Raw genomic sequence first — 12575 nt, 5'->3', positions numbered from 1 at the left:
ATAGTTACAGGACTATTCATGGGTATTGGAATAATTCTGGTAGACCCTGCGCACAAGTATAACCCTAACCCTAAGCAACCCCAATTATAACCCTAACCCTAATCCTCACCGTTTATAAACCTAACCCTAATCCTAACCCTAATTTAAATTTAAATTATAAGGGGCTGTCATTTTCTTTGGAAGGGGGTCATGAATATACTGGGGAGTGGGGGTCATAGAATTTTAGACCAATTATAGGGGTTATAATTTTCAACACCCAAAATAGGGGGTATAGAATTATTAAGGGCTGGTGACTCAAACTTTTCGCGCGCTGTGCATGTATTCTTGCACACAATCTTTCATTATATAATGCAGATATTTTGCGCATATAGCGCGCCTTCCTTACACACACAATTAAATTTTAACGCACTCCACACACTTTCTTTGCTCTAAAGTTTTGATGCGCTCCTCGCCTTTGTTCCGGCAATGAATAATTTGTCTTGAGTCTGTGTAGGTGGAAGTGGGTGGGGGGGGGGGTCATAAAATTTTCGACCCAACATAGGGGGGGTCTAAAAAGATTGTGCCCGCAATAGGAGGGTCATAAAAATTTTTACTCCGGTCACCGACCCCCCCCCCCCACCCGACGAAGAAAATGACATCCCCCTAACCAAACCCTAAAACACAGGGTGCACAGGGTAAACCAGAATCATACCTGGGTAATAATAATAATTCCTATTCATGTTTTAGTCCAAGACACAATCCCACCAAACACAAAATGTTTTCGACATCATTCGCAAAAGGTTATAAAAGGTTGTCAGAAAACGTTTAAATGTCGGGTTATATAAAGGGTATATTAAGGTTATAAAACGTTTTCATAACCTTAAAAACATTTTATGATATTCTACTGTTCAGCAAACAAAATGTTTTACAAAAACATTTAAATGTCGGGTTATATAAAGGGTATAAAAACATTTTAATAACATTCCAAAAACATTCTTGAAAACTTGATACAAACATTCTAAACAGAATGTTATTTTGGGGTTGAAAAAATATTTTGCGAAAAATGTTTGCCCAAAATATTTTCAAAAACGTTTTAAAAACATTTTCATGACCTTTATATAACCCGACATTTAAATGTTATTGAAAGGTTTTGAAAAAAACATTTGAAGAACATTTTTGTGTTTCCTGGGTTCAAATATTTTAACATAATGTTATTTTAGTATTGACACAATATTTGGCAAAAATGTTTGCAAAAATTGTTTACAATAACATTTTTTGAAAACATTTAAAAATATTGTTGTAGTGTGTTTTCATACAAAACGTTTTAAAACGTTATCATGACCTTTATATAACCCGACATTTTAATGCTATTAAAACGTTTTTACCTAAACCAAAAGCCAAAATATAACTTATTTAAAACGTTTACGTTTTTGTGTTTGCTGGGATGTTTATCATCACCGTTCAACATCTTGAACCGTTTACTAACTGCTCCTGTTTACTCTACTAGCTCCCGCTAGTTTTGAATAAAATAAACACACTATCTGTGGTCATCTTGTGACTCCCTACATTTTGGTCATCAAAAGTATTATGCCCCCCCCGTATTTTTCTTTCCGAAAATGTATGACCCCTGTATATTTGGGATCCTCCTTCCAAAGAAAATAATAGCCCCCTAAGGGGTATTTATGGGGCTCAAACTCAGTGACAACAAACCTCACAACCAGGGGACATTTTGCAGGGGTCATGTCAAATCTTAGAATTGCTGCATTTTCTGGCAATATGTAGGGGTACGGAGCTCAAACTCAGTGACAATAAACTTGATGAGAAGAGTAACATTTTGGAATATTTTGCATGGATCAGGTCAAAGGTCAGCTGGGGTCAAATCTTCGAATTTCAATATCTGGACATCTGTAAGGGTACGGGGCTCAATCTCGGCGACAACCTCATGACCAGGGGAACATGTTGGAACATTTGCAGGGGGCAGGTCAAAGGTCAGCTGGGGTCAAACCTTCGAATTTCAATATCTGGACATCTGTGAGGGGTACAGGGGCTCAATCTCGGTGACAACCTCATGACCTGGGGAACATATTGGAACATTTTGCACGGTCAGCTCAAAAGACATCATTCTGGGGCCAAATCTTAGAATTGCGTTATCTGGACATCTGTAAGAGGTACAGGGCTCAAACTCAGTGACAACTCATGACCAGGGGTAAATTATGGAACATCTTGCAGGTGTCTGGTCAAAGGTCATCTGGGTCAAATCTTAGAATTGCATTTTCTGGACATCTGTGAGGAGTACAGGACTCAAAACTCGGTGACAACAAACCTCATCACAGGGGAACATTTTTGGAACATTTTGCAGGGGTCAGATACCTCCACAACACCAACATGCCCCAGCTAGGTTTGTGGTCTATGACCACCATTTGCCTCTAGTCCTATTTTAATTCGGTTGACTTGCTTCTTCTTATTGAAAGAAAGTGAACGAGTTTTCTATGAGAAAAACAAAAATAGCTACAATTCACATGTAAACTAATTTAGGCCTACATTGGAAAGGGTGCATTTTTTTTTTTTTTTTTTTTAGGAAAACTCGCTCAATTTCTTACAATTAGACGAAGGCAACGAGCAAATCAACGAGCAAATAGAATTAAACTTAAATGATTACCTTAGCATTGTCCATGCACCTCTCATGTATAGCAAGCCATTTAATACTAAAATGAGGAATTTGACATTGACCTTCACAGTTGAGGTGTTCTTGAATAACAGAGGCGGGTTATTTTCTCACAGAGATGATAATAGAGAGTAACACCAGCATAAAGAGCTGAACGACAAAACTAATTTGGTGTAAAACTTGGCGACCATCTGTTCAGCAATGTAAGCCAGGTGGAAGACAATGATGCTGCGCAGTATTAAATTCGAAAATTTGTGTTTTTTGCATACTGGTGCACAATATTTTATGTGACTCCACTGTGAGTCAAGTTGAGGAAGGTCCCTATGTATTTTTTCAACTATATAGATAATGCACATTTATCTCCATCGCTTGCAAGCCAAATCTTTATAATTTGTCAAAATATTCGCGCCAATTGATTCTTCACACCACTTCCTATAAATTGCAGACGACATTCGCATCAAAAACGTTAAGTTCTTTAATGTTTACACTTTACCCTGTTTTCATTAAAAGGGAAACAGTTGACCTAAGTTTAAGGTCACGGGGATTTCAATTTTGACAGATAAAATAATGATAGTACTATGTTTTTATATCGCCTGACAAATACCACAACACCATTTTTGTTTCTTCTATCTATTTATCATCTTGATACTCACCCATCGAGGCATTATCCCACGATTCCCGTGTAATCCTGTCGTACCAAGTCCGCCAAGTTGGAACCGTCTACAACGACGATATAACCAAACCAAACAGTTTCTTATGTACATCAATGTATCATTTATAGTTAACACACTTTTATCACACTTTCATCTCATTTGCAATGATCCCACTTGCATATGCGCATATCAAATTAATAAGTCCATTTTGATTTGTCAGATTTTCAATATTTCAACGAAGTATTTGTCCAAACTGTGATTGTTGCCGATTTTATTTTCCATGTACAGTCCATTTTTCGTAAATAAGTGTTGTGCATTTTCTAATTCTGGAGCAACAACATGTAAACCATCGGCGATCGTTTACGCTGAGTGTCAAAACTGACTGTATTTCAAGAGATGCAGCATTAATGCAAGCATTTCAAGTTCAACCAACATGCGCTCTAGGTACCAAGAGATCTGTCACTGATACGGTCACCAGGCTCAATGTGCAATACAGCTGAAAAGGACAGTGCCAAACGTTGTCAAAGAGCCAAATGATAAGAGCGACCTCTGGTTTCCCCTTTGCTGTAACTTGCGCATGTGCCTTAGAAAAAAGATGTCATGAGGTAGAACTATATAACGTTGATACCTCTCGGTTAAAGTTATGGAATTATAACAAAGTTACAAATATCGATTCAATAATATTTATACTTCTTTATGAAAATACTATTAATATTATGACATTCATTGAAATCAAATCAGAATCCATAAGGGCCGGCCATAAAGGACAACAAGAAATACTCTATATAAATGTTGCTACCATTTGGTCACTATCAATCAGTGCATACCCATGAACAATGAAAAGAAATACTATTTTCACAAAAATATGATGGGTTACTTAATTTTTAATATTTTAATGAACTATATTTTTTGAGATGACTATAGCCTCGACCTTAATAATTATTCTAGTAAAAAACAATGACTTTCTCCTAAATGACACCAATTACAAACAGTACATTTCATGTCTTAATTAAGGGATTTTTGTATATATTCTTTACCTATTTCAACTGAATTGTATAGCTATATAATTATAATAATAATAATAATAATAAAATACATTTATAAAGCGCTATAAACACAGTTTCAAAGCGCTGTACATTAAAATAACAAATAAGTTTTTCAAATATCAAAATACATGAATACATATTAAAAACAATTTATAAAACACTATGACCAGCACAGAAATCTTATTTAAAAATACCCTTTAAAAACAACAATTTATGCACACAAATATATAGGTTGTTTTGTTTTTCTTTGGCCCTAACATTTGCCTGGTAGCACTCAATCATAATGAATAAAAGACCGACAGAAGCTCCTGGTCATTTAAGTATTAGTACTATTACATTCAAAAGAATCCGTTAATACAAGGTGACACGCAGACTTTATTTAAAGCTGGGACCTTCACCCTAAGGAAACTCGTGCATAACATGTCTTGTCAAATACCGGACTCATCTGCTCATGAGATGGAGAAAATAAAATAATTTAATTATAAATCTTAGTGTTAATACTTAAACTTAAGTTAACGTGAATTGTTTTTAATATCACTATCATTTTATAAGCACAGAGCTAGAGAACGATTATGGGATGAATGCCAAACTATAGTCCGGATTTTTCAACCTCTTGCATACGCTTGAAGCTGTAAAGTCCAATTATATTGGTAATAGTTGCGCTGTATGAAGAGAAATTACCCAATTTACTTAATTTACTTCAAAATGTGTTTGTTTGCCGAAGGGTTTGTGCTTTTATAGCAGTAAAAAGAATGGGATATTCAACTTGCAGCTTTACTCAGCGCTTCGAGTTAATATTTTTGACCGCATATGGGCACCAGATTGACCAATGAGCACGCTTTTGTGGTCTTTGGTCACGTTTCGGAATGTTATTGTGCACAGACTCTTGTGTAAAAAGTTATAGTTATATTAAGTGGGCTTGTGGCTAATGTCCATCAGTCGTCCATCTCACGCTGCAAAACAGGAGAGAGCAACACTTAATAAACACTTCAACGCTTTGGCTAAGGTTTGTACAGTGAAAGTATAATACATGTATGTGTTAATTTAAAGCGCGTGAAAATATGAAGATGTTTATGTTATTGTTAACAGCACAATTTTAACACTATATGTATCTTGTGTTAAAAATATAAACATCTTCATATTTATAAATTAACACCCCTAAATACCTTCACTGTACAAACCGTAGTCATTAAAGTGTTCAAGTGTCTATGTTGCTCCGACTGCTTTTGCAGTGCACACAAACAGAGGGAGTACGCTGACTGAAAAGATCAGATGTGAAAATCTATCAATTGCACACAAATCAATACAAATCAGCGTTTTATGCTTTTAAATGTAATAGCAAGACTATGCAAAATGGGCAAGTGGACTACGGAGAAGTCTAGTCAGAAACGGGAAAATTAACAACAACAAAATCGACAAACAATTTCGTCCCCTCTCGCGTCCACTCGGATCCACAATTGTTTCCCCAATTTTTTCCCCTCTTATGGTTCAAATAAATTTATACAAAAATCAGATTTGCCCTTCAAAACCAAAAGTTTTCGGATTGGTTCCTCGTTCACTAACTTTTGATTTTGAATGGTCCAAATTATTTCACTTGAGCCAATTACTGCAGTGTACTACTAGCTATAGACAATGCTGAATTGAAAACATCAGTCACGAAGTTCATGGATGGTTGTAAGCATACATTTTATACCATGTATACAGGTGTGTTTAGACGGTAGCCTACATTTGAATGTTACTTACAAGCGAGCCAGCAATTAAATTATGCTACAAGCGAGTGTGTGTCCACACGGGACTTACTTGTAAGCCAACTCACTTGTAAGAGTGACCTTCACTGGTAAATTATGCCATGATTATGCACAATCAGAATAGGATTGGGTCATCAAGGTCATGCTTACAAGCTAGCTAACATGTAAGTCTTGTTCACACTGGCCTTACATTTGAATGTTACTCGCTACATGTAAGATATCTTACATGTAAAATCGTCACTTGTAACTTGCATGTAGCTACATGCGAGTGCGTTTAGACGGGCACTACATACAAGTTTACATTTGAATGTAGTTACAAGCGACTTTACAAGCGACCGTCTGAACAAGCCTTACATGAGTTCACTTCCATTGTTGAACTTTGTATAAAAACGCCTCAGATTGGCAATAAATCACAGAAAATAACAAGCATGTTGACATGGAGGTTACAAAGCTTACAACTTGACATTAATCATAATACAATATATTTATTGTATTGTCATGATTCAAATCGTCTTGGAGTCAGTTTAAGGGCACATCTGTGTTTGACTCTCTATCGTGTTTGATCATGCCAAATTGCGACGTATAGGCCCCCTATAGCATATTCAAAGCAAATGAGCAGCTTTTAATCAAAGTTTACTTCTGTGATTTTTTCTTCATTATTTTGAAACGCGACTAATTGAATCATCATTTTATTCGATTGATTTGAAATTCAAAGACGATAAAGAACATATGCCTACATCTGATATCAGAATATGGACAAAATCAAACAATATATGAATAAAAAAAACTTAGATTACCGATAGCATCCAAATATCAAATGGAGGCTTCTCTCCAAATGAATGTTTAAGAAAAGAGAAGTTGTGTTTCAATTTCTCTCAGCCAAGCGGCAACAGCATGCTAATGCTTGTGACAGCTCCCGTGACAGCTACTGTAAATTTTGATTTAAAACCTCAGTTTCAATATCTGGTAATGCGCCACCTTAATTCAATCCTTAAAAAAGGCTTATTCAGTGATCACTGCGATAGTGTAAAATAAATTAAGATTTAAATTGCCTAAAAGTGAAGGATAGGCCTAAGTCATTTAATTGTCATCAGGTTTTTTTTAAATGGGGGGGGGTGCTGATTTTGAAAAAGTGAACTTTTTTCCAAGTGGGGTGCGATTTTGTGAAAAGTGGACTTTCTTCCCAAAATTTCTGACCTTTTTTGACCAAAAAAGGGTAAAAACCTGATTTTTTTTGCTCGCTCTTCTCTCAAATTCTGAAACTTTGGGACTTTTTGTATACTTTTGCAACCCCCTGCACCCCCCCTTGCGTACGGGCCCGAGTATATCACAATTCAAATTGATTCATGATATGAAAATTGTTGTATCAGTCTGCAAAACTCCAAAGTCAAAGTAAAGGAACAGAACAGCCTGGTAGTGGCGACAGCGCAGTGAGTGCGCCCGCCCTCTGTATTATCTCCACCGTATTGCATGAAAGGTGATTCCCCCTGAACGAAAAGCACACGGAATTGCGACATTTTTGTTATTGGGGAAATTTGTTTGGTGCATCACTTTATAAAAGCAAAATATATCAGAACATTTAAAATTGCTGTGAAGAACGTATACAGTATGGCAGCTTTGAAAAGAATAAAAAAGGTAAGAAGCATGATCATAACGTAATGTGTTACGTGCATTCTTGTCTGAACCTTGATGTTCAATTTCACGAGATTGAACATCAAGCTCGGAAATATTAACCATGCTTTAAGTAATTGTTTGTTGAGAGTGGCCATTTGGCCAGATAAGGTCTAATTATAGAGCCATCATACGAGATATCGTAGGGCCTATCTACGCTTACTTTCCCTACGCCACTAACACAAACACTGCTAATTTAGTCAACGAACTTCTTACAATACAGTCATGATTATCATGATCTTGTCCGACATCCGACATGAATCAAATCATCTCCACATTTATATCATGTTTTATTCACTTATTTTTTAAGGAGCTAAAAGATTTGGGCCGCGATCCACCTGCACAATGTTCAGCGGGACCGTCAGGAGATGATCGTGAGTACTGATAGATAAATAAATAAATAAATAAATAAATAAATAATTAATTAAATAAATATAAATAAAGGGAAGGAAGGAAGGATGGAAGAAAGAAAGGTATACCGTATCGTATAAGGGAAGGAAAGATTTACGAACAAGAATAAAAGAAGGACATGATCGGAATGAATGAATATGTAGGCTATACTAGTTGCTACAATAAGATTACCTTTTATTTTATTTTCAGTATACAAATGGCAAGCTACAATTACAGGGCCAGTAAGTAATTAACTCGATGAATTAACTATAATATTATGATTTATATAAATAGTATTAACCGCAAGAACAATTTGGCAAACGAATACAGCATGAACATTATGATTATGAGTGGAAAAGAGAGAGAGAAGAGAAAAAAAAGATGGGCCTATACTATACCTCACGGTCAGTACATGTATTTATTTTTGCGCGGGGTCCCCGGGTCTGGAAAACGCACGTTGGTGTGTGTATTGCAGTTATAGGGCCAAGGGAAATCGGTTCTCTGGATAATAGGCCTATTTTCTTTTGTTTACGTGTGCATGAGTGCGGGATTAATTACTTGTTGCTCGTTTTATTAATACTTGAATGCTCGCCTTATATGTGTTACTTGATTGATTGGTTGATTGATTGGCTGATTGATTGATTGGTTGATTGATTGATTGATTGATTGATTGATTGATTGATTGATTGATTGATTGATTGATTGATTGATTGATTGATTGTAGCCTTTTTGTTGATTGCAATGTGGTCTACTGCAGACAAATTGTAACAGAAAGTTGGCAAATGAATGACACATGCAAAATAATTATATCGGCCCAAACAATAATATAACAATCTATATATAACATGTAAATGTCCGGTCCGCGATCCGGCTCTTCATGTACCACACGGTTATTTTTGACGGAGCCCCTGAGCCTGGAAAGCGCTTGTTAGTGAATGATTGTATCGGCCTTCTTGTAAAATAACACATTCTTTTTTCGAGTACAGGGTACGTGTATGATTTGTTTGCTTATTTGATTGATTGCTTGCTTGCTTGCTTGCTTACGTGATTGCTTGCTTGCTTGCTTGCTTGCTTGCTTGATTGTTTCTTGAATGAATGATTGATTGATTGGTCGAGCGAGCGATTGAATGAATTGTCTGCTTTATTTGACATGTTTGTAATGACATATTTCCATGTATTCGTCAACAGCCCGACACTCCATATCAAGGAGGGATATTTTTTCTCAATATCGTGTTTCCTAAAGACTACCCATTCAAGCCACCAACAGTAAGTTACCCAACGTCATTTATTCATTATCGGTAAGATGGTTTATTATAGTCAAAGTATATTACGTTTACTCGGTGTCATTTGAATCGATTTTGTGTGCATTCTCTCTTTTCATGGTATAAAAATACCGTCCATGTCACAGGCATAAATTGGCATAAAATGTCAAATGTCAAATTGTTGACAACTTGCTTATAACTATATGATTGACTTGATTTTTTGTTTTTAATTTGCATAGGTTTCGTTCTCAACAAAAGTCTATCATCCAAACATCAGTGAAAGTGGGAGCGTATGCCTGGACATACTCAAATCAGCATGGTCACCAGCGCTTACCATTTCAAAAGGTAGGGAGATCATCATGATCATGGATGTCACATAAACACTGATGCAATAACAAATCGGAGGTCGCTTTAAAAAAAGCTTCTTGATTAGGCCTAATTACCGCGGCGCGCTTTTCAAATGAAGGAGTATAGTGCATGCTTGTAAATGTAAACGGATCAGAAACAAAAACTATTCATTATGTTCATATCACAAGGTTCTATGCAACTAAGGAATGATGAGAAGCTAATAAAAGTTATTAGTCTATGTGAGAGTAAAAATAAGATTGTGATGAGGGGCAACTTAGATTAAAAATTCTTAATCAAAATACTTTTAGACATTACAATTTTGAATTAGATTACAAATTTTAATCTCAAATTTGGAGCTCTGTGAATGTTGTAGATGTTGTAGATTTTCTGAAACACATTGAATCTCGTTCAATTGACCGTCATCCATTATTTCATGTTTTCTTGCAGTATTGCTTTCAATCTGTGCTCTTCTGTGTGATCCGAACCCAGAAAGTCCCATGCGAGGCGATTTAGCACAACAATACAAGAGGAACCCAACTCAATACAATAAGGATGCCGCACAACATACCAGATTGCATGCCAGTGCTTTGTGATGACTCCAGTTAAGGGATGGGGTATGAACGTTTGGACAGTATTTATTGTGGGACATTAGAGCACATCAGACATATCGAACTGCATTCTTAATACGAAGAATGTCCTTCTGATATCAAATAATTTTCATTTTTTGAAATTCGCAATGTAGGCCTAATTTTATGACAAATGATTAAAAATTGATAAGTTGATATTTAACAGTACTCGAAGTAAACTTTATAAATCTGATGATTTATACTTAAAAGTGTATGTAGGTGGGATGAAAAGCCGACGATCAATTGAAAATTTTGACCTTTCGTATTGAAGATATGATTTTTTTCCCAAAACACCCAAAAAAATTAGGTCTTTTGGGGAAAAAAATCCATATCTTCAATATGAAATGTCAAAATTTTCAATTGATCGTCGGCTTTTCCTCCCAGCTACATACACTTTTAAGAATATATCATTAGATTTATAAAATTTACTTTGAGGATATCAAAAATGTGAAAAATATCAAATTTTAATAATTTGTCATAAAATTTGTATTATATCGTGAATTTCAAAAATGAAAATTATTTGATATCAGAAAGACATTCTTCGTATTCAGAATGCAATTCGATATGTCTGGTGTGCTCTCATGTCCCACAAAAAATACTGTCGAAACGCTCATTCTAGATCCCTTAAATCATTCTTGCATTGATGGAAAGTGAAACTTTATTCTATTGCGTACTGTTAATTGGAATATTTGCTACATTGACTCCAAAAACACAGAAAATGCTTAATAAATAATATAGTCACTGTTATCTTATACAAGCCCAGTGGCGTAGCCAGTGGGGGGGGCAGTGGGGCCGGTGCCCCCGCTCGTCATGGCCGTCGGTTCATGTAAGGCCGTCGGTAGACGGAAGGCGTTGTTGAAAAAAAAATTGGGTTAACAATAGACTATTTTTCACCCAGTGTGACAGGTAAAAGGGGAGAATTGTAAAGAAAATTATGAAAAATTGTGAATTACACATTAAAATTATGTGTCAGTACCGTCTAACAACCATGTTGGGTCAACAAATCACAACTTCCGTCGGTAAAAAATATTTCCGTCGGTACATTTACAAGTTATGCCCCCTCGGTTCCAAAATCCTGGCTACGCCACTGTACAAGCCTACTATAGTTTGATCAGCTCGTATTCGGCGGGCCTTATAACATCGCGAATTGATATCAATATATTTTATCTTGTGACATCTCGCCAGAAGTATTACAAATTATTAATCGAAGTCCTATACTTCGTCTACTTTATTTAACACACAGTCCAGTCAGATCTTCATACACCTGAATCTCGAGATTTCGTCAACCAACTGGGCAGCTGCTGGCATAATAAACTAGGGTCGATCCTTCATGTAATTAGTTCGTGTAAGCTAATCCTAACCCTAACCCTAATCCTAACCTTAATCCTAATCCTAAACCTAATCCTAACCATAATCCTAACCATAATCCTAATCCTAAACTAACCATAACCTTAACCCTAACCCTAATTTTGTGTAAAATTACATGAAGGAATAACCTAAACTGGTGTTTAAATGGAGTTTATGCATGCGTTTATATCGTTAGTGTTTATAACCATTTATAACAGTTTGGTGTGTTTAAGTATAAACTTTAGAGTGCAATCATTTGAAAAGGGAATGAAAGTGTTAGGTTTTATTTTGTATTTGTAATATGTATGAGTAGAGATTTCTAAACCAGTAATTTCTATAATGTGGATATTAAATATTTTCAGTTGTTTAAAAAGTGTTACAGAAACCTAAACATTTTTATTTGCAGTACACCAGTTAACACGGCCTGGTCTGCCAAAAGGAAACATCATGCATCACCAGGGCCACCGGCCACTCAATGTCAGTTTTTCTGATATTATATACCATCGAAAATCTCTCTTTATCATATTATCTGAACTGATAATCTACCTTTACAATTGTATCCGCTGTGTTTGAAAGTTTGTAGAGAAATTCAAGATATTAAAAAAATGTCAGATGTGACAATTTTACGCGCCTATATTGTGTTAATAGACGTTCAGAACGCCGATGGTCAAAAAGTTAATACTTTTACCTCAAAGTTTGAACCAGTAGTAGCATGCACGGTTCGAAATGCGTCTCCCCTTGAAACTGGCCTGGAGAGATGATGGACTGAATAACCGTCCGATCTATAATGATACTGTGTCTTGAGGGTGCGCAAATGCAAAACTTTTTGAGCTCAAACAT

General features: G+C 35.9%; 2 protein-coding genes across 2 annotated transcripts in view; one reads left to right on the top strand and one right to left on the bottom strand.

Moving 5' to 3' along the window:
- LOC140148377 (uncharacterized) overlaps positions 1-3784 on the bottom strand; it is a 30358-nt gene extending 26574 nt beyond the window's left edge. Inside the window, exon 1 of the mRNA XM_072170305.1 lies at positions 3298-3784. Coding sequence (XP_072026406.1) covers positions 3298-3408 — 111 coding nt within the window. The 5' untranslated portion in view covers positions 3409-3784. The remainder of the gene's footprint in view (positions 1-3297) is intronic.
- A 3808-nt stretch (positions 3785-7592) lies between these two features.
- LOC140147673 (ubiquitin-conjugating enzyme E2-17 kDa-like) lies at positions 7593-10408 on the top strand. Its single transcript, XM_072169443.1, has 6 exons — positions 7593-7726; positions 8073-8136; positions 8363-8394; positions 9341-9418; positions 9654-9759; positions 10210-10408. Exons 1-6 carry the CDS (start codon positions 7700-7702, stop codon positions 10353-10355), a joined length of 453 nt encoding a protein of 150 aa, XP_072025544.1. The 5' UTR covers positions 7593-7699; the 3' UTR covers positions 10356-10408.
- The last annotated feature ends 2167 nt before the right edge of the window (positions 10409-12575 follow it).

This window comes from Amphiura filiformis, chromosome 3, assembly GCF_039555335.1.
Source record: "Amphiura filiformis chromosome 3, Afil_fr2py, whole genome shotgun sequence".
In the NCBI taxonomy this organism is placed as follows: Eukaryota; Metazoa; Echinodermata; class Ophiuroidea; order Amphilepidida; family Amphiuridae; genus Amphiura; species Amphiura filiformis.
Note: the sequence above shows the minus strand (reverse complement) of the source record. Positions and strands in the feature narration are given on the sequence as shown.